Source organism: Geotrypetes seraphini, chromosome 7 (genome assembly GCF_902459505.1).
Source record: "Geotrypetes seraphini chromosome 7, aGeoSer1.1, whole genome shotgun sequence".
Lineage (NCBI taxonomy): Eukaryota > Metazoa > Chordata > Amphibia > Gymnophiona > Dermophiidae > Geotrypetes > Geotrypetes seraphini.
This window is the reverse complement of record NC_047090.1, coordinates 146,369,071-146,392,711: the sequence shown is the minus strand read 5'-3', so window position 1 is coordinate 146,392,711 and position 23,641 is coordinate 146,369,071. Positions and strand designations below refer to the sequence as shown.

Sequence of the window (23,641 nt, the reverse complement as noted above, 5' to 3'; positions counted from 1 at the left end):
CCCACCTTCAGCCCTCTCAGAATCTACAGTTCATCGGAGCTGTTCTGGACACTATACAACTCAGAGCATTCCTTCCTCAACAATGTCCGGATGCTCTTCTTCAGCTCTACCACAAAGTGTCTTCTTGCTCTTCACTCTCAGCGAGAAACATGATAGTACTACTAGGTTACAAGACCTCGACAGTTCTCGTGACTCCTTTTGCCAGACTTCACCTCAGAATTCCTCAGTGGACCGTGGCATCTCAGTGGACTCAGGCTTGCGAACCACTCTCTCGACACATTACAGTCACTGCTTCATTGAGACAGTCTCTCCGCTGGTGGATGCTATCTAAGGCACGGCAGATGATAGGTTATATCAAGAGAAGCTTCGTCAGCAGGAAACCTGAAGTCATAATGCCATTGTACAGAGCCACGGTGAGACCTCATCTGGAATACTGTGTGCAATTCTGGAGGCCACACTACCGTAAAGATGTGCTCAGAATTGAATCGGTTCAGCGGATGGCCACCAGGATGGTCTCGGGGCTCAAGGGTCTCACGTACGAAGAAAGACTGAACAAATTGCAGCTCTATACTCTCGAGGAGCGTAGGGAGAGGGGAGACATGATTGAGACATTTAAGTATATCACGAGACGGGTCAAGGTGGAAGATGATATCTTTCTTCTCAAAGGACCCTCGAACACAAGAGGACATCCGCTCAAACTCAGGGGAGGGAAGTTTCGTGGAGACGGCAGGAAGTACTTCTTCACGGAAAGAGTGATTGAGCATTGGAACAAGCTTCCAGTGCAGGTGCTTTAGGCCAGCAGCATCCCAGACTTTAAGAATAAATGGGATACCTATGTGGGTTCCCTACAAGGGTCAAGCCAAGGAATAGGGTCGCTAGAGTATAGACTTGAAGGAGCGGGTCAGTAGAGTGGCTGTATGATTATGGGGGTCAGTAGACTTAAAGAGGTGGGTCAATAGAGTGGGCAGACTTGATGGGCTATAGCCCTTATCTGCCGTCATCCTTCTATGTCTCTATGTTTCCAATCTTTCCAGAGGTTTACTGTTTCAGATACACTCTCATCAGAAGGTTCTCATGACAGATTCCTCGACCTACGCTTGGGGGGGCTCACCTTGACGGTCTCCGTACTCAAGGCCATTGGTCCAGCACGGATCATCAGTGTCATATTAATCTGTTGGAACTCAGAGCGATCTTCATTGCTCTCAAAGCTTTTCAACATCTACACGACCAGGTAGTCCTCATTTAGACGGACAACTAAGTCGCCATGTACTATGTCAACAAGCAGGGAGGAACAGGATCTCTTCCACTTTGCCAAGAAGCTCTGAAGGTTTGGAATTGGGCAATTCTTCACAATACTTTCCTCAAAGCTGTCTACATTCAAGGAGAGAACAACTGTCTGTTGGACAAGTTGAGTCGTCTTCTGCAACCTCACAAATGGACACTCAATTCCTCGCCTCTTCATCACCTTTTTTCTCAGTGAGGAACTCCTCAGATAGACTTTTTTCATCTCCCTACAACCACAAACTGCCTCAGGTCTGCTCCAGGATATACTCTCCTCATCGCCTTAAGGCAGATGCTTTTCTGCTGGAATGGACGAATCTCTTCCTGTATGCATTTCCTCCATTCCCTCTCATTCTCAAGACTCTTTTCAAGCTCAAGAACGATCATGCCACCATGATCCTCGGTGGCCGATACAACCTTGGTACTCCCTTCTACTTCAACTCAGCAGCAGGGAGCCATACCTTCTACCAGTTTTTCCATCTCTGCTTACACAGAGTCAAGGATCTCTTCTTCATCCCAACCTGCAGTCTCTGCACCTGACAGCTTGGTTCCTCTCAATAACTCCTTCAGTTTTCTCAACCTGTTCAAGACATTTTAGAGACTTCCAGAAAGCCTGAAACTCAACAGTGCTAGCACCAAAAATGGACTAGATTTTCTATGTGGTGCATCTCTCAGAACAAGGAGCTTTGAGATACCTCCTTGTCTTCTGTCTTGGATTATCTTCTGCATTTATCTACCTCTGGCCTCAAGTCTACATCTTTTCAAGTCCATCTCAGTGCAATTGCTACTTTTCATCAGCCTATCAAAGGGAAACCCTTGTCTACTCATCCTGTGGCTTCCAAATTTATGAAAGGACTTTTCAATGTCAACCTCCTCTCAAACTGCCTCCAGTGGTTTGGGATCTCAATGTTGTTCTTGCTCAATTGATGAAGCCTCCATTTGAACCAATGTCTACGGCTCATCTGAAATATCTCACTTGGAAAGTGGTGTTTCTCATTGCCCTCACCTCTGCTTGAAGAGTCAGTGAGCTGCAAGCTTTAGTTGCTGATCCAGCTTTCACAGTTTTCCATCATGACAAGGTAGTCCTCCGTACTCATCCCTCAAAATCCTGGGAGTGCTGATAGACAGATGCTGCACTATGCAGACTCAAATCAACAAAACTACCCAAAAAGCATTCTTCACAATGCGCAACCTAAGAAAAATAAGGAAATTCTTTGACAAAGAACACTACAGGATCATTGTACAATCCCTGGTACTAGGTCTTGTGGACTACTGCAATATCCTATATCTACCATGCCCTACAAACATGATCAAAAAACTACAGACCGTTCAGAACACAGCTCTCAGACTAATCTACTCCCTCGGAAAATATGACCACATCACCAACGCCTACCTAGACTCACATTGGCTACCGATTAAAGCCAGAATTCAATTCAAACTGTACTGTCTAATCTTCAAAGTTTTCAACGGTACTGCACCTGCCTATCTAAACGATCGCCTAAACCGTAACCTTCCACCCAGAATAAGAAGAACACTGACACTATTCTCATATCCACCACTCAATGGCACTCATCGTAAAAAGCTTTATGATAACCTCATAGCAACGCATGCAGCAAAACTCGAACCCTCCATCACTAGATTGTTAACCTCAACATCTGACTTCAAAGCATTCCGTAAAGAAATCAAAACGCTGCTCTTCAAAAAGTATTTACAATCTACCTAATCTCCCTCTCCTCTTCCACCAACCAGGTTTGCTCACTCCCTGGCACCATACCATCAATCGACAAAAAATACATATAAAAAAATAATAAATAAATAAAAAAAAATACCTGGAACCTAATTCACCCTACCGAAACCGATTACCTACCAAAGTATGGAAACAGAATATTTGATATGTATAGTAATGTAACCTGATTTATCTTCCATTGTTATTATGTCTACACCCTCACTCTGTCATTAAGTCTATACCCTCAATCTGTATTCTCCAATGTCATGTACCCTCCTGGAAATGTCCAGCTCTCTTCTTATGTAATCCGCTTTGAACCGCAAGGCACAAGCGGAATAAAAATCACTAATGTAATGTAATGTAATGTAAATTATTACCTAAAGTGGTTTCAGAATTTAATCTCAATCCATTGTACTTCCAGTGTTTTTCCAAGGCCTCATTCTCATCCTGGAGAATCAGCTCTTCACGCCCTGGACTTCTACTTAGAACGCATCAAACCACACAGATCTGCTCCTCAACTTTTTGTCTCCGATCCAAAAAAGTTGGGACATCCTATTTCTTAGCATACCAACTCCAACTGAATGGCTGCTTGTATCTCATTTTGCTATGCTCAGGCTGGACTGCATCTACAGAGTTGAGTCACAGCCCACAAAGTCAGAGCCATGGCGGCTTAAGTAGCTTTCCTCAGATCCTCTCCTATTGAGGAAATTTGCAAAACTGCCACCTGGTCCTTGGTTCATACTTTTACCTCTCATTATTGTCTGGATGTTTTCTCCAGACGGGATGGCCATTTTGGCCAGAGAGTATTACAAAATTTATTCTCCTAAGTTGCCAATGCTTCCACCATCCCATTCTGGTTAGCTTGGAGGTCACCCACATGTGAAATTAGGCTGCCTGCTTGTCCTGGGATAAAGCACAGTTACTTACCATAACACGTGATCCAGGGACAGCAGACAGCTATTCTCACAACCCACCCACCTCCCCTGGTTGGCTTCTCTGCTAGTTATCTGAACTGAGGAGATGCGCCCTGTGCTGGGCGGGATGGCACTTTTTTTTTTTCCATGAAATTTTTATTGAGTTTATGAAAAAACCAGTATAACAGAGGCACATAGCAGTACAAACAAAAATAATGTTACATAAGAGAATATATCAAATACAGTCATATCTCAGAAGTTTGCAAGTATTTCAGTAAAGGGGACCAACAAGAATCAACCGAGCGAAGTTGACCTTTACATTCATAGAATGCTATTTCATATTTATGATGAACATCATTGTAAAACTAAATTCCACCAATGTTGGACATGAAGTAAGTTCGCAGATTTCCAATGAGTTAGAATCAGTTTCTGAGCAAGAATGATTAATATAATCAAACAATTTTCTTTGAGAGTCCAATAAGTCAATATGTATAGAGTGTGATTTAAACATTATTATTTTAACATAGAAACATAGAAGATGACGGCAGAAAAGGGCTACAGCCCATCAAGTCTGCCCACTCTGCTTACCCACCCCCTGTCTATGCCCTAATGACCCAATTTCCTTATCTTGACCCTCGTAGGAATCCCACATGGGTATCCCATTTATTCTTAAAGTCTGGCACGCTGTCTGCCTCGATCACCTGCACTGGAAGCTTGTTCCAATGATCAACCACTCTTTCTGTGAAGAAATACTTTCTGGTGTCGCCATGAAATTTTCCGCCCCTGAGTTTGAGCGGGTGCCCTCTTGTGGCCGAGGGTCCCTTGAGAAAGAAAATATCATCTTCCACTTCGACACGTCCCGTGAGGTACTTAAATGTTTCGATCATGTCTCCCCTCTCCCTACGTTCCTCAAGAGTGTAGAGCTGCAATTTGTTCAGTCTCTCTTCGTACGAGAGACCCTTGAGCCCCGAGATCATCCTGGTGGCCGTCCGTTGAACCGATTCAATTCTGCGCACATCTTTACTGTAATGTGGCCTCCAGAATTGCACACAGTACTCCAGATGAGGTCTCACCATGGCCCTGTACAACGGCATTATGACTTCAGGCTATATGAAACATTGACTTCATTATGGACCATACATCTTGCCAAAAGGAGATTACAAAGGAACATTCAAATATCATATGAATCAATGAACCTTGACCCAGTTTACAGTTCCAACATACATTAGAGGGTAAAAGACCTGCAAGACATAATTTATAGGGGGTCCATAGGGCCTTATGATACAAAAAATACATAGACTGTAATGTACTAGCTGATGATAGAGACCTCAGCGATTTAGACCAGAGAAGTGCTCATGCTTTATTACCTATTTGATGTTCACAATCTTTTTCCCATATACCCGTAAGAGTACTTTTAGGCAAATTGTCTCGGATTGGGGCCAATTTATATATTTTAGAAGCAGTGTGTCCTGTTGTCAATAGAGCTGAAGCAAGATTAGAGATAGTCGGTTGGTGAGCTGTAATATTTTGAAGAGAAGCATTGTTTGAAATACAATGATGAAGCTGTATCCATTGAAAGTAAGCTGAGGGCGGAAGAGCGAATTTAGTTTGGAGGGTGGAGAAAGGAAGTAGTTTAATATTAGTATCTACAATATCTTTTAATAAAAAGATTCCTTTGTCTATCCATTCTTTCCATAAGAAAGGCTTTTTGTCTATGAGAATATTTGGGTTATACCATAAAGAGGTATATAAAGAAGTAGCATAAGAACTTTCCAAAGCTGAATCAAATTCTAAGAGACATTGGATTGTCGATTGTAACAAGGGATATATAGAAGGGCTGCGTGTGGCTGTAAGATAGGCCGAAGGAGGGAGAGGAAACAGCAATTGTTTTTCCACGTCAAGCCAAACTGGTGGACCAGTGTAGGCCTTGGTGAGTAATAAAAGCTTTATGGTATGTATAAAAATTGGGAAATAGAACTCCACCAGCTTCCTTTTTAAGTTTAAGTTTTTTAAGTGCTATTCTGGGTTGTTTATTCTTCCATAGGAAGGAAGACAAAAGAGAATCAATCTTTTTGTAGAAAGCCGGAGGAAAAAGACAAGGGATCATAAGCAAAATATAATTTATTTTAGGCATGAACATCATTTTTATTGTTTCCAGATGACCCCACCATGAAAGGAATAAAGGGTGCCAAGATTGAATTAAGGTTCTAACAAGTTGAAACACTTTCTGTATATTAACCTCAATAGTTTCCGAAAGGGATTGAGTAAGTTCGATACCTAGATATTTCAAATTATTGGAGGCCCAAATTAAGTTATAAGGTTGAACCATAGCTGAAGTGGCATGAAGATTTAAAGGAAGAGATTCCGTTTTGTCCTGGTTTAATTTGTAGCCTGAAAAAGAAGAGTAATTAACTATAGTATTGAGAAGTTCTGGAATTGAGGTTTCCGGATTAGAGAGATATAGGAGAATATCATCTGCATAAGCAGAGAGTTTAACTTCAGTAGAATTGCATATTATGCCAGATATATTTGGGTTCTGCCTAATTTGGATAAGTAAAGGTTCTAGGGCTAGGTTAAACAAATATGGGAAAAGAGGACAACCCTGTCTAGTTCCTCTTTAAAGCTGAAAACTGGAGGAAAGAGAATTGTTCGCTGTTATTCGAGCTGACGGAGAGGTATAAAGTACTTTAATCATTTGAATAAACGGGGATTGAGCTCCAAACCATTCTAAGATATGAAACAAATAATTCCATTCGATTCTATCAAAAGCCTTCTCGGCATCAAGAGATAAGGCTATAACTGGGCCTGGTAAGTTACTGGCTACATGGGATAGATGAAAGAATAGTCTAGAATTATCTGCAATAAGTCGATTAGGCATAAAACCAATTTGATTAGAATGAATAACTTTATGGATAACCTTTTTTATTCTGTTAGCCAAAATTTTAGCATATATCTTATAATCTACATTCAGCAACGATATAGGTCTATATTTCTGTACTTTCAAATGATCTTTGTTAGGTTTTGGAATGACAGTAATAGTTGCCTCACTAAAACGACTTCGTTGAACTAGATCTGGGGAAATATATCGAAAAAGCTCTAAAAGATGATGTAAGAGATCTTTTTTAAAAATTTTGTAAAATTCTACTGGAAGACCATCCGCACCTGGTGATTTATTTGAATTGAGTTGCTTCAAAACAGTAATAATTTCCTCTACAGTTATGGGATGATTTAAAACAATATTATCTGCATCAGCCTTCCGCACATTCCGGTAATCCGATAATTCTAATGTTGTTCCGACGATTGCGGTTGGAAATGTCTTCCAACTCCTGGTCAAGTTTTTTAAATCGCTGCTGCACGCGCTCCTCAAATTGTGCAGTGGAAAGCGCCGCCATGTCTGCCCTGTTTTCTAGCGCCTTTACACGCGATTTACAAGAGTCAAAGGAGACCGAGAGTGAATTAATTTCACTACGCATTTCACAAGTTATGTCATATTGCTTAGTGATTAGATCCTTTAATGCCCGAATTTCGTCAAGCACTATATCAGATGAATCTGAGTGATGTTTACTCACTGACTGCTTTTCCGGCGTCGGAGGATCATGTTTGGATCTTTTTGATCCCGATGTTTGTGGTAACTGCGAATCTGCTTTGTTAGATTTATTCGCTGCCATTTCAGCTCTATAGAGAGATAGTTATAAACTCAATCGGTAAAGTTTATCACTTGCTCCGTGTCGATGTTTTAGAATCCAAGGAGGAGAGAAGAGATTATGCAGCCACCTTGCTCTCTGGCTCAACAGCGCCCCCGCGGGATGGCACTTTTGAATTTCTTCAAGCAAGTCTACTTGCGAGGCTGTCTGCATCCGGGCTCTGTGGATGACGTCACCCACATGTGAGAATAGCTGCCTGCTGTCCCTGGATAACACTTGTTATGGTAAGTAACTTTGCTTTCATGCCAAATTTGCAGTTGATGGCTATCCGAGTATCGTCTATGTTCCATGTGACAATCAGTACCTGAGGGGGGGGGGAGGGGGTAGCCTCTTCTTGTCTCTCAGGTTCATGAAGTTGATTCTTGTCTCTGTTTCACCATACTGACACTGTGAATGTGAGCCTACTTTATCTGCTTCTAACTCATATGGTATACCTTCAGATCTGTTTTTCTCATAGAAGAAGATCTCCTCCTGAAGGACTTTCATTTACTAAGTATATCAGACAGTTGGGTAAGGCTCCCCCTGTTAAATTAGAGACTGACACTGATCCCAGAGCAGAGTTCCTTGATGCCTTAGATTACAAGGAGCTTCGTAAGTTGACTTTAGACAGTCTCCTCAAAGAGGCACTCTTTAAAAACTGGGAGACTCCTCTTTCTGTCACTTTAGCTCCAAGAAAGATTGCTTTACTTGACAGAATAATATATTGTCTTAATTTTGGCAAGCTGCAACTACAACATCAATCGTTGTTTAAAATTACTTCCTTAACTTGAAAGTGCTTCTTTGAGAAAAAATACAGAAGATACTGTGAAAAATGCTATACTTCTCATGAATAAATCTTCTGACCTTACGAAAGAAGCATATGAATTAGAGTTGAAAAAGAAATATCTTGAACAGGTAGAGTATAATGAAATTACCAGCATTTATTTTTTGTATCCAAAATTGATCTAAATGAGCTCTATGATTAAATACAGTACTTAATAAGTATACATAGAATTATAATGTACAGTTTGACTAGTTTTTTATTTAATCTCTATGCCAGTGTTTTTCAACCGCTGTTCCGCGGCACACTAGTGTGCCGCGAGATGTTGCCTGGTGTGCCGTACGGTCAGGGCCGCCATCAGGGCAGTACCACCAGTCTAGGGAGAGGGGCGGTCCGCCCCACGTGGACAGGAGAGAGCTGGACGGGGGACCCGCGGAGTTCAATACATCTTAAGCCGCGAGGCTCGTCTTCTGTTCCTGCCTGCCCTGCAGCTAACATATAGCCGATCGCAAGCGTTCCCCGATGTCAGCGCTGACGTCGGAGGAAGGGCTTAAGCAAAGCCTGCCCTCCGACATCAGCGCTGACGTCGGAGAATACTTCCGTTCGGCTATTTGTGTGCGGCAGGGCAGACAGGAAACAGAAGACAAGCCTCGCGGCTTGAGCTTCGTTTTGCTGAGAAAGTTGCAAAGATGGGCTGGTAGGCAAACACGGAACACAAAAGGGTGGAGGGAGTGCGGTTTGGACACAAGGCATGAACTTGGGAGAGAGGAAGGGAGGGAAAGAGATGCTGAGGTGGGGGGAGGGAATGGGTTTTTGGACACAGAAGGCATGGACTTGGGAGAGAGGAAGGGAGGGAAAGAGATGCTGAGGTGGGGGAAGGAATGAGTGTTTGGACACAGAAGGCATGGACTTTGGAGAGAGGAAGGGAGGGAAAGAGATGGTTGTGTACACGGGGAATAGAAGAAAGGAGAATTTTTGGTCATAGGGAGGGAGTGAGGTACAGATAGTGGCATACCAGGGTGTGGGGGGGGGGGGCGGTCTGCCCCACCCCTGGTTTACGTCCCAAGGGGGTGCACAGCTGGCCACCCTCCAGTGTTGTCCCTAGGCCGGCAAACTGCGGCTCTTTAGCCACTTGAGTGCCACCGCCGCCAACGGTGTTGTTGGCGGTGGCAGCATTATAAAATACTTTCTTTGTGTTTATTTGATTCCTATTCAAGAGAATTACTTTATATATAGTCAATATAGGCACAGAGTTAAATTTTTTAACATTTTCTAATGGTGGTGTGCCTCGTGATTTTTTTCATGAAACAAGTGTGCCTTTGCCCAAAAAAGGTTGAAAAACACTGCTCTATGCCACCTAAAAGCCTAACTAAATGAAACACAGTTATTACCTATTCATAAGGGCCTGTGTATTAAACGTGCACAGATTTTAGTATGTGCAAAAAATCAGACTGTTTACTAAGGTTATATTCTGCTACATCCCTTCTGAATTCAGTATGCTAGGTGTTCAATCTCTTCCCGTAATCTGGAAGTTGCAGAAAATCAAAATACTTTTTTTCTGAGCAAATGCTCCTCCCATCTCAGAGAGTTAAAGCACCCTGTAGTTTTTCCATTTCTGCAAGCAATCCATGCAGAAGTCTTTTGGATTGGCTCTGCATTTATTTATTTTTTTTCACGTAAAGTTTGTGTTTTTGATGGCTTGAGTGCCTTGATACCCATTTGTGGTGGTCCTCAGTCAGAGGACAGGATGCAGTCCTGCTGAGCTGAACTGATGCTTCACAGAGAAACTTTGGTGGATCTGTGGAGCCAGCCTGCTGTTTGCCACAATTCCTAGACTCTGGGTCTATTCCCCTGGAAGCTCGCTTGCCCCTGACCTTGACAAGGGTTTAAGCGTAGGCTATATCTATCCTTTAAAAAAATCCTATGGGTTTCAGGGTGCAGGGTGCGCTTCCTGCCCCCTATCGCATGGAGAGGATCCGTGGGGGCGGAGGTTACAGTCAGTGTCTGTCCCGCAGTCCGAAGATCTTCAAGTCTGGCCATTTTGGAACGTTTTTGAGGCAGAAATTCTTTTCCCTCCAGTTGCAATGAAAAAGGCTGACAGGTAAGGCACCTAAAGAAATAATAGCTGTTTTATTTATATCCCATCATACCTTTCAGTTCAAGGCAGTTTACAACAAGAGAGGAATGCAGCTTAGTTACATCAAGAGCATGAAGTAGGAGTAAAGAAACCAGTGTGTAACATAATTATATATATCAGAAGGCAGGAGCTGCAAGTAGATGTAGAGGAAATAGTTTGAGGAAGTTTAAAACGAATTTGTCAAATAAATGGGTTTCCAGTGATCTTCTGAATAATTGGTATGATGATGAGTTAAGGAGCAAGTCACTTAAAAGTATTGTTCCAGATTCCTGCTTGGAAGAAAAGTGTATTGGTTGAGGAATATTTTGAATTGGCATCCTTTAGGATTCGGAAACGTGAATAGTGTTCTGCGTGAGAGGATGATACTTTTTACTTAACTAAATGCATTTGATCAGCTTTCAGGAGCTAAACTCCCTTCCTAAGATCCAATAAATGAACAGGTAAAGACAGAAAATTATTAAATATACAAATGAATCAAAGATTACATCATAATGTATGTGGGGTAAGGAGGGGGAGAGAAGGAAGGAAGGTTAGTTGAGTGATAAGGTGAGAGAGGGAAGCAGATCAATGCTTACTATAATAGGTTATATTTAATTTTAATTGTCTAGTTGTTTTAATTTTACAATTGTATTTTGGATTGAATAGTTCTTTCTCTCTTGGTATCCTGAGCATAAAGGTCATGTATTGGTGGCCTGGTCTCTTAGTATTCTTCCATTGAGCCGTTTCCTAATGTTTGTAAATTTGCTACAAGTTAAGGGTAAGAGTTAGCTGATTTTTCATCCCAGGACGCTAATAATGAAGCCCACGCGTGCTGATTACTAAGACAATACAGTAACTGTTTAGATCTCAATCTGTATACTTTAGAGGAAAGGCGAGATATGATAGAAACATTTAAGAACAAGAACATAAGCAGTGCCTCCGCCGGGTCAGACCATAGGTCCATCCTGCCCAGCAGTCCGCTCCCGTGGCGGCCCAAACAGGTCACGACCTGTCTGAATCACTAGAAGGGGCCCCCTTGCCACCTTGGTTTCCCATTGAGTCCTATCTTCCCATCGAAGTCCTAACCCTCCGGTCTTGCACATGCACGACCTGGTTGGGTTTCTATACTTATTTCCTGGTTAGCTTTCTATACCTTTGTTACATCCCAGCACCTCTCTCAGTATCCCACGATCCCTTTATCCCTCAGGAATCCGTCCAATCCCTGTTTGAATCCCTGTACCGTACTCTGCCTGATCACTTCCTCCGGTAGCGCATTCCAGGTGTCCACGAACCTTTGGGTGAAAAAAAACTTCCTTGCATTTGTTTTGAACCTATCTCCCTTCAGTTTCTCCGAATGCCCCCTCGTACCTGTTTTCCCTTTCAGCCTGAATAATCTGTCCCTATCCACCCTCTCTATGCCCCTCATGATCCCGAAGGTCTCTATCATATCTCCCCTGAGCCTCCTTTTTTCCAGAGAGAAGAGCCCCAGCCTATCCAACCTCTCGGCGTATGGGCAGTGTTCAAGCCCTCTTACCAGTTTCGTTGCTCTTCTTTGGACTCTCTCAAGTACTGCCATGTCCTTCTTGAGGTACGGCGACCAATATTGAACGCAGTATTCCAGATGTGGATGCACCATCGCTCGATACAATGGCATGATGACTTCCCGCGTCCTGGTTATTATGCCCCTCTTTATGATGCCCAGCATCCTGTTGGCTTTTTTCGAGGCTGCTGCGCACTGCGCAGATGGCTTCATTGATGCATCCACCAGCACACCCAAGTCTTTCTCTAGACTGCTGTCTCCCAGCAATCTCCCCCCCAATTTGTAGTTGAACAACGGGTTCTTTTTCCCTATATGCATGACCTTGCATTTTTCCACGTTAAAGCGCATTTGCCATTTGTTTGCCCAGTCTTCCAGCTTGTCCAGGTCCCTTTGCAGGTCCTCACACTCCTCCCTGGATCTAACTCTGCCGCACAGTTTGGTATCGTCTGCAAATTTTATAACCTCGCACTTTGCCTCCTTTTCCAGGTCATTGATAAATATGTTGAAGAGTAACGGCCCCAGCACCGATCCCTGTGGCACACCGCTCGTGACTCCCCGCCAGTCAGAGTATTGTCCCTTTACTCCGACCCTCTGCAGTCTACCCGACAACCAGTGCTCGATCCATCTTGCACATCCCCTCCCACCCCGTGGTTCCACAGCTTCCTAAGCAGCCTTTCATGTGGCACCTTGTCGAAAGCCTTTTGAAAATTGGGGTAAATGATGTCTATGGGTTCCCCATTGTCCACCCGACTGCTTATTCCCTCAAAGAAGTACAAAAGGTTCGTTAAGCATGACCTTCCCTTACAGAATCCGTGCTGGCTTGTTCTCAGTAGGCCATTTCTCTCGATGTGCTCGCAAATACCATCCTTGATCATAGCTTCCACCATCTTCCCTATAATTGAAGTCAGGCTCACCGGCCTGTAGTTTCCGGGGTCACCCCTTGATCCCTTCTTGAAGATAGGTGTGACATTCGCCAGTTTCCAGTCCTCTGGTACCTCACCAGTTTTCAAGGATAGGTTGCAAACATGCTGGATTGTGCCCGCTATTTCTTGTTTTAGTTCCTTCAGAACCCTTGGGTGGATCCCGTCTGGGCCCGGCGATTTGCCGCATTTTAACCTGTCTATCTGTTTGAGGACATCCTCCTTACTTACCTCTATGTGTTCCAATTTTTCAGCCTGTTCCCCACTTATGAGCTCCTCTGAATCCGGTATGTTAGATGTGTCTTCTCTCGTGAAAACCGACGAGAAGAACGTGTTCAACCTCTCAGCTACCTCTTTATCCTCCTTAATCACTCCCTTCCTATCCCCATCGTCCAACGGCCCCACCTCCTCTCTCGCTGGTCGCTTCCCCTTTACGTAACTGAAGAATGCCTTGAAGTTCTTCGTCTCCCTGGCCAGCCCCTCTTCGTAGTTCCCTTTTGCTTTTCTAACCTCCCGGTGGCATTCCTTTTGGCATTTCCTGTGCGCCTGGTGATTTTCCTCCGTTGGGTCCTTTTTCCATCTCCGAAAGGATACTTTTTTGACATTTATTGCCCTCTTTGCCTCTGTTGAGATCCAAACCTATTTAATGTAAATGCGCATGAGTCGAGTCTATTTCATTTGAAAGGAAACTGCAATGAGAGGGCATAGGATGACGTTAAGAGGTGATAGGCTCCGGAGTAATCTAAGGAAACACTTTTTTTACAGAAAGGGTGGTAAATGCTAGGGACAGTCTCCCAGAAGAGTTGGTGGACTGGATCTGAATTCAAGAGGGCCTGGGATAGGCATGTGGGATCTCTCAGAGAAAGAGATAATGGTTACTGTGGATGGGTAGACTAGATGGGCCATTTGGCCTTTATCTACCATCATCATGGGGAAGAAGAGCAACACAACCCAAGGCCAAACCTCACCATAATCCAAATTCTCTCATCTACACGAAAACAAATCACAACTACCAAACAGAAACCACCACCCTTAAATTTGCCTACCTAAACATCAGAGCCCTAGGCCCAAAAACAGAGCCTATAAAAAACTGGATAAAAGCCGAAAAACTAGACTGCCTCTTCCTCACAGAAACATGGCTAACATCAGACACAGACCCAAGAATTACAGAAATCTGCCCTCAGGGATACAAAATTACAGTGACCTGCAGAGAGAAAAAAAGAGGAGGTGGATTAGCAATCTTAATCAAAGACTCCCTAATCCTAAACATATTGGAAAAAACATTCACCCCTTACAATTACCTTCTAGCATGTCAAATCTCATCCACAACACTAAAAAACTCACTAAACTGCATGCTCTGTTATATAACACCGGGAAACTGGACCATGGTTAGATCCGAATTTGAAAACTTCATATGCCAAAACTCACTAACAGCTGCACACAACCTTATCCTAGGAGATCTAAACCTACATCTTGAAGACCATTGATCCAAGCCAGTAGACAACCTCCTTTCTTTCCTCAACGCCTTATCCTTCCAAATTTTAAACCCACAAACTACTCATGAGAAAGGACAACAACTTGACATTGCAGCCTTCATGACCCATCAAACATCTACTTCAGAAATTCAAACGTCTAATGGAACCTGGTCCCCATCCCTCTGGTCAGACCACTACGCATACACCTTCAACATCAACTAGACCAAAAACCAAACCAAACCAATTTCCAAAATAATAACCTACACATCACGCAAACACTTCGAGCCCACTATTTTCTGGTTAAAAGTAGATGAAATAATCCAAGATGACAACCCCAAAGACTTCATTTCACACTGGGGTAAATTGAGCAATAACATCCTTGATGAACAAGCCCCACTACAAACCAAAACCAGAACCTGCAGACGATCAGACCAATGTTCGATGACGAATTACTACTACTCAAAAGACAATGTAGATGTCTGGAAAGAAAATGGAGAAAATCCAACCTAGATCACCCGAAAACCGCCTGGAAAAAAATTAACAAACAATACAAACTTCTATCAAAAGAAAAGAGAAAAAACATTACACCAACTTAATAGGCACGGAAACCCAAGACACCAAAAAACTATTCCAAATATTAAAAGATTTAACTAACACCACATCCTATATGACCACTAAAAATAACCCCTCCCCTTCAGCCTCCATCCTAGCAGAACACTTCAAGAATAAAATCACAAACACCCGAGCTACTCTCAATAGTAACCCAGCCCACCTAATTGAAGTCACAATACTTCCCACAGTAAATGAATCTTGTGCTGCAGACGGAACCTGGTCCCAATTCCCTAAGATACATTGGACCGAATTCAACAAACTCTACAATAAGTACAGCCACGCATCCTGTGAACTCAACCATTGCCTGTCATATCTCTTGTCATCAGCAATCACTAAGTTCCGTACCTTACTCCTACATTGGATACAAACCATGCTCACAGACGGCATTTTCCCGACCGACCTCAGTGAAATCATCATCACCCCAATCCTAAAAGACCCAAAAGGACCAATAGACCACCCATCCAACTACAGACTAATCACTTCAATACCTCTATATATCAAACTAACAGAAGGATTAGTAGCCAAACTCCACGCCAACTATCTCGAGAACCATAACTTACTCCATCCCACCCAATCCGGCTTCAGAACTAACTTCAGCACAGAGACACTACTAGGCTCCCTTATCGACACAGCAAGACAACACCTCAGCATTGGGAAAAAAGTGCTGCTCATACAGCTGGACCTGACGGCGGCATTTGACTTGGTAGATCATAACATCCTACTGCAAATCTTGGACTCAATAGGCATCTCAGATAAAGTATACTCATGGTTTGAAGGTTTCCTAAAATCCAGAACATACAAAGTAAAATCAGACAAAGAAAGATCCAAACCTTGGTCCAACCCCTGCGGCGTACCACAAGGTTCCCCACTATCCCCTATTCTCTTCAACCTTTATACGGCCTCTCTCAGCAATTTCCTGAACAAACAAGGCCTAACCTCTTATAGCTATGCTGATGACATCACCATCCTCATTCCTTTTGACCAACCAAAGCTCTCAATGACAGACAAACTACACCGAACTCTAGTTACAGTTACGACTTGGATGGAAGACCACAAACTGAAACTCAACCCAGACAAAACTAAATTCATCCTCCTTGAATATAACAAAATCCCAACCATAACCAACTTAGAAATCAACTCTATCAACTACCCTCTGCAAACCACCCTAAATCTTCTAGGTATGACTATCGAAAGAGGCTGCACCATGCAACCACATATAAACAAAACAATAGAGAAATCTTTCGCAGTTATGAGAAACCTTAGACAAGTTAGAAAATTCTTCGAAAAAACACAATTTCAGCTCCTAGTACAATCTCTAATCCTAAGTATCCTAGACTACTGCAACATCCTCTACCTCCCCTGCTCTGCAATAATGATTAAACAACTACAAACAATTCAAAATACAGCGCTGAGACTCGTATACTCATTGAAGAAACATGACCACATTTCTGAGGCATACATAGACTCACATTGGCTTCCAATCCAGGAAAGAATACAATTTAAATTCTACTGTATACTATTTAAAACCATAAATGGAGTCAGCCCAATCTACTTAAATAACCGCCTCATCCAAACAACCTCTACCAGGCATAGAAAAACACACACCCCATTCATCTACCGTCCAAGCAAAGAAGTAAAACGGAAAAAACTATACGACAGCCTACTAGCCACTCAAGCAGCAAAAATAGATAATCAAATCTCCAACCTGTTGATAACAACCCCAGACTACAAGATGTTCAGAAAGGAAATAAAAACTATACTCTTCAAGAAATCCCTTAACAAAGCTTAATACCACGAATACCCCCTTCTTACCTTCCCCTCCCTTACCCATGATCCTATATACCCCTCTCCTGGAAACGACCTTTGATCTAACTTTGTAACCCTCCTTCCATAACTCTTTTGTAATCCGCTTTGAACCGAAAGGTAATGGCAGAATAGAAATATGTAATGTAATGTAATCATGTTTCTATGTGAGTAAACTTCCATGATTTCCCATGGGAACTTCCGGGATGAACTATGAAACTCTCTAAAACTCATTTATGAGAGATTCTGAGGGTAGGTCTCCCACCTCCCGAAACACCAAATCGCTGTTTGTTATTTTTGTTTTTTGTTTATTTTTGCCATTTATGGCATGAATTCGCTGGAGGTGGCCATCCTGGATTTTTTTTCAATCTTTTTTTCAAAGTTTTATTTCTGCCTCAAAACCCCTTGATTTGATCAAAAATTGTTTGGGATGGACTCCCCAGTCCCTAATCTATCGAATATGTGCATTAATTGTGCCGTGTACTGCATGCTGTAGCACACAGGGAGAGACGATGGGAGCTTCGGGCTTCGCCTCCTTTGGGTCCACCAGGGCTGGGGAGCCGGCTTGGGTCCATGATTTCTGGGGAAAAAACTCTGCCTAGAGGCTGTTTTGAGTCCGGCACCAAATGCTGGCGTTACAAGTCTGGGGACTCTTTTGTCGTGGTGCGGGTGCCTCAGCAAAGCCCTCCAATGGACAAGAGGTGTGAATTTTCACCTGACTTTATTCGATGACTCATTTGTGGCACGTGCTTGTCACACCAGATCGTGCAGTGTACCCTCTGTGGACGTGAATGCCTTTCTCCAGCTAGTAATGGACGGTATGGATTATGTGGCGGATGCCCTTTATGATCTCATTTGAGTTCTTAGTAATGTCTCAGCTTATGCGGTGTCACGTTCCAATCCAGACAATTCCTTGATGTAATCCCCTATCTGAACAAAGTTAGATTTTTAAAATCTAGAGCAGGGGTGGGCAACAACGGCCACAATCCAGTCGGATTTTCAGGATTTCCCCTATGAATATGCATGAGATCAATTTGCATGCACTGCCTCCATTGTATACAAATAGATCTCGTGCATATTCATTAGGGAACTCCTAAAAACCCGACTGGATTGCGGCCCTCGTTGCCCATCCCTGGTCTAGAACCTTTGCTTTTGAATGAGCCTTCTCCATACCCATCTTAATATTAAACCGTACCATGCAATGATTACTGGATGCCAGATGATCACCCACTGTAACATCAGAAACACTTTCCCCTTTTGTATGCACTAAGTCCAGTATGACCCCATCTTACGTGGATTCCATTACCAACTGCTGGAACAGTTCTTCGAGAATCCAGGATCTCCCTACTTCTAGAAGACCCCGCAATAGGAATACCCCAATCAACATCTGGCATGTTAAAATCACCTATTAGTAAAACTTCCCCTTTTTTTAGATATATTCTGAATGTCTACTATTAAATCTCTGTCCACTTGCTCCGTCTGTAAAGGAGGCCTTTATATCACATCAGTGTAAATATATTCACCATTCCCTCTTTCCAAATTGATCCACAGTGCCTCTTCCTTGCCCTGCAGATCCTGCAATTGTGTGGCCTTAATGTGATCTTTAACATATAATGCTACTCCCCTTCCTTTTCTTCCTACCCTGTCTTTCCTGAACAGAATATAGCCCAGTATAACTACATCCCAGTCATGATTCTCCTTAAACCATTTCTTCGTGATTGCCACTATATCCAACCCTTCTTCCATCATAGCTTCTAGATCCAGAATCTTGTTTCCCATAGTTCAAGCATTAGTATATACTGCTTTCCAGACATTGCCCCCTTTTCCCATTTGTGTAGAGGTATTCAGTGATTTACTTACCTGAAGGCTTATACTCACCCGGGAGCTTTGATCACCCTGCCCCATCTCTTCTAGTTTAAAGATGTCTTCAGTAGATTAGCTAGCCTGCTGGCGAAGATACTTCTTCCCTTCTTTGATAGATGCACACCATCCCTGCTCAGCAGCCCTTGGAAAATCATGCCATGGTCCAGGAAGCCAAAACGCTCTCGATGACACCATCCACATATCCACGCATTTATTTCCAGGATGCGAGCTTCTCTGCCCTGGCCTTTACCTTCAACAGTGAGGATGGATGAGAATACCACCTGCGCACCTGACTGCTTCACCTTGTCTCCCAGAGCCACAGTCGCTTTTGATCCGTTCCTAGGGGTACCTGGCAGTATCGTTAGTGCCAACATGGATGAGCAACATCGGATAATAGTCATCAGGCTTGAGGAGAATCTGCGAGCTCTCCTTAAGTCTGTCTTTTCTGGTCACCATTGTCTCAGCAGAACATATTTTGGAGCTTCAGGCTTTTTCATGCAGTGAACCCTTTCTACAATCATGGAAGCAGGGGTGGTTCTCCGTGCGATACCTTCTTTTCTATCGAAGGCGGTTTCTGATTGTCAGCCAGGAGTAGAGAATGGCATGGTGGCTGTTACCTGCGGTCAGCACGCCGAAACGGGGGGAAAATAGTGTTCACCGCAGCTGTGGGAACAAGGCCATTCACTGCCCCATGGAGCGGTGAATGGCCTTGTCTCCGTAGTTAAGGGAGGGAATGCATGCGGCCACCGGTTACGCTCCCTCCCTCCATACTGATAGCTGCTGCCGCCACCCGATCACTACCGCCGCCCAAGCATCTCCCTGCCTTCATTCCTCATGATCGCTGTTGCCCGATCGCCGCTGCCACCGCCTGAGCCCGATTGCCGCCGACTGAGCATCTCCTTCCCTGCTCCTTACCTTCCTGGCAGGCAATTTCTCTAAATTTGCTTCTTATGAGCAGCCAGAGTGTTGAAATCGCATGTGGCTGCCATAAAGGTCATCTCTGATGCAACTGGAAGTTGCATCAGAGACCTTTCCTGCAGCCACACGCAACTTCAACGTCCCAGCTGCTTGTAGGAAGCAAATTTAGAAATTGCCTGCCACAAAGATAAGGGACAGGGAGGGAGAAAAGTGGGGTGGAGAAGAACAGATGCTGAAGGAAACTGGGGAAGGTGGGGTGTGGAGGAACAGACGCTGAAGGGAACTGGGGAAGAGAGAGATTCCAGACTATGGAGGGAGCGGAGGGAAGAAGATGGGTGGCAGATCATTTGGGGTGGGGGTGGAGGGAGAGATGGAAGGGAGAGGCATGGTAACAGAGCATATGGAAGAGACAGAGAAGGCAGACAGTGGATTTAAGGAAATGAATGAGGAGATGAGGAAAGCAGAAACCAGACAACAAAGGTAGAAAAAAAATTAATATTTTTTTTGCTTTAGGATAAAGTAGTATATTAGTTGTGTTGATAAAAATTTATAAACAAAGGCCTGCCAGCTGAACATATCTTTCTGATAAAGGACTGCATCATTGATCACCTTGAAGGACACTGTCTGATGAAGACCAGCCAGCACGGTTTCAGCAAAGGTAGATCTTGTTTGACAAACTTGATGCATTTCGAGGAAGTAAACAGGCAGATAGACAAGAGCAACCCGGTCAACATTGTATATCTGGACTTTCAGAAGGCATTCAAAAAGGTTCCGCATGAACGACTACTTCGGAAAATTGCAAGCCATGGAATTGAGGGTGTAATACGTGGATTAAAAACTGGCTGGAGCATAGGAAACAGAGAGTGGGGTAAATGGATAATACTCTGACTGGAAGAGTCACCAGTGGGGTGCTGCAGGGCTCAGTGCTTGGATCCATGCTCTTCAACATTTTTATAAATGATCTGGACATAGGTACGATGAGCGAGGTGATTAAATTTGCGGACGATACAAAGTTATTCAGAGCAGTGAAGACGCAGGGGGATTTTGAAGAGCTGCAACGTGACATAATCAGGCTCGAGGAATGGACATCGACATGGGAGATGAGGTTCAATGTGGATAAGTGTAAAGTGTTGCATGTCGGTAACAAAAATCTCAAGCATGAATACAGGATGTCCGGGGCAGTACTTGGAGAGACCTCCCAGGAAAGGGACTTGGGAGTTCTGATCCACAAGTCGATGAAGCCGTCCACGCAATGTGTGGTGGTGGCGAAAAGGGTGAATAGAATGCTAGGAATGATAAGGGGATCACGAACAGATTGGAGAAGGTAATCATGCTGCTGTACCGGGCCATGGTGTGCCCTCACCTGTAGTACTGTGTACAGTACTGGTCGCCGTACATGAAGAAGGACATGGTACTATCAAAAGGGTCCAGAGAAGAGCAACTAAGATGGTTAAGGGGTTGGAGGAGCTGCTGTACAGTGAAAGATTAGAGAAACTGGGCCTCTTTTCCCTTGAACAGAGGAGATTGAGAGGGGATATGATCGAAACATTTAAAGTACTGAAGGGGATAGACCTAGTACATAAGGACATGTTGTTCACCCTCTCCAAGTTATGGAGAATGAGATGAGCACTTTTTAAAGTTGAAAGGGGATAGATTCTGTACAAATGTAAGGAAGTTCTTCTTCACCCAGAGAGTGGTGGAATACTGGAACGCTCTTCCGGAGTCTGTCATAGGGGAAAACACCCTCCAGCGATTCAAGACAAAGTTAGACAAGTTCCTGCTGAACAAGGACATACACTGGTAGGGCTAGTCTCAGTTAAGTCGCTGGTCTTTGACTAAAGGGCAGACTGCTAGGCATAGTAACATAGCAGATGACGGCAGATAAAGACCCGAATGGTCCATCCAAGCTGCCCAACCTGATTCAATTTAAATTTTTTTAATTTTTTCTTCTTAGCTATTTCTGGGCAAGAATCCAAAGCTCTACCCGGTACTGTGCTTGGGTTCCAACTGCCGAAATCTCTGTTAAAACTTACTCCAGCCGACAGTCGACCACCGGTCGATGGTACGGATAGCAGGATGCCCCGACGAAGAAGCCAAGGACAACTACACCTACACAAGAGAAGACGACCTCACAGCCAATAAGGGAGAAAAAGCAGGAAGGGACAACTCAGACACAGGAGGGGACGACCACACAGCAAACAAAGGTGATAACACAGGAGCAGTAAAGGATACCGTAATTGAAACTACAGGGAAGGCCAAGAGTAGAAGGTCCAAAAAGGTAACACGAAGGGAACTTAGATGTATGTATACGAATGCTAGAAGTCTGGGTAACAAAATGGGGGAACTAGAGACAATAGCAAGACATGACATATTGGATATCATTGGCATAACAGAAACATGGTGGAATGAAGAAAACAAATGGGACACAGTACTACAGGGATACAAACTGTATAGAAGAGATCGAGTAGGGCAGAAAGGTGGAGGTATTGCTCTATATGTTAAGGAGGGAATAGATTCTGTTGAAATGGTTACAACAGAAATGAAAGAGAAGCTTGAATCACTCTGGATCAAAATTCCTGGTCAATATGGCGCAGATACGAAAATTGGCCTTTACTATCGTCCACCAGGACAGGCGGAGGAAACTGACTCAGAAATGATGGAGGAAATCAAACAAGAATGCAAGACAGGCAATGTAATTATATTGGGAGACTTCAATTTCCCAGGGATAGACTGGAAACTAGCAACCTCCAACTGCGGCAAGGAAGCCAAGTTCCTGGAGGTGCTAGGGGATTGCTTCCTGGAACAAATGGTAAAAGAGCCGAGAGGCAACGCCACCTTGGACTTGGTCCTAAATGGCCTCACGGGACCGATAACAGAAGTGGAAGTCATAGTTCCACTGGGAACGAGTGATCACAATGTAATCAACTTTAAACTTGACATCGGGAAAGGGAAACATGCCAAAACCTTAACCACCACCTTGAACTTTAAAAAGGGTAAATACGATAGCATGAGAGCCATGGTAGAAAAACGACTCGAGAAGATGGTGGACAAACTTGAAACGGTTGATCAGGCATGGACCCTACTGAAAAATACTATCACAGAAGCACAAGATCTCTACATTCCGAGGATTTCCAAAGATCGGAGAACAAAGAGCAAAAGAGAACCGGCATGGCTTACCATACAGGTGAAGGAAGCCATAAAAGAAAAGAAGGACTCTTTCAAAAAATGGAAATGCATAAAGACAACCGAAGCCTGGAACAAACATAAAGATGATCAGAAGAAATGTCACAAGACGGTGAGGGATGCAAAACAGGAATATGAGGAAAAAATAGCCCAGGAGGCCAAAAACTTCAAGCCCTTCTTTAGATACGTGAAAGGGAAAAAAACCTGCAAAAGAGGCAGTGGGACCCCTGGACGACCAGGGAAGAAAAGGGTACATCAAGGAAGATAAACAAATCGCAGACAAACTAAATTCCTTCTTTGCGTCCGTCTTTACGAAGGAGGACACCTCAACAATACCTGAAGCGGAGAAAGTGTTTGCAGGAGAAATAGAAGACAGCCTCACCACAGTTGAAGTGGACTTAGACCAGATATACTATCAGATCGACAAACTTAAAAGTGACAAATCCCCTGGACCGGATGGGATTCATCCGAGAGTCTTAAAGGAATTGAAGTTTGAAATCGGAGAGTTATTGCAAAAACTTGCAAACCTGACAATCAGAACTGGACAGATACCGGACGACTGGAGGATAGCGAACGTCACCCCAATTTTCAAAAAAGGATCGAGAGGGGAACCGGGCAACTATAGACCTGTTAGTCTTACGTCTGTCCCTGGCAAGATGGTTGAAGCACTGATCAAGGATAGCATAGTCCGGCACTTGGACGCATACGACTTGATGAAACCCAGTCAACATGGATTCAGGAAAGGGAAATCATGTTTGACTAATTTACTCCAATTTTTCGAGACCGTGAACGAGCAAATTGATAGTGGGAAGCCGGTGGACATAAT

General features: G+C 43.6%; 1 protein-coding gene across 9 annotated transcripts in view; it reads left to right on the top strand.

The window, feature by feature from the left end:
• Positions 1-23,641, top strand: part of C7H14orf39 (chromosome 7 C14orf39 homolog) — a 264,000-nt gene that overhangs the window by 120,089 nt on the left and 120,270 nt on the right. For 8 of the 9 annotated variants that reach the window (XM_033950798.1, XM_033950797.1, XM_033950796.1 and 5 more), the window contains one exon: positions 8,399-8,519. The exons of the other annotated variant lie outside the window; for it this stretch is intronic. In XM_033950798.1, coding sequence (XP_033806689.1) covers positions 8,399-8,519 — 121 coding nt within the window. The remainder of the gene's footprint in view (positions 1-8,398; positions 8,520-23,641) is intronic. 9 annotated transcript variants of the gene reach the window in all.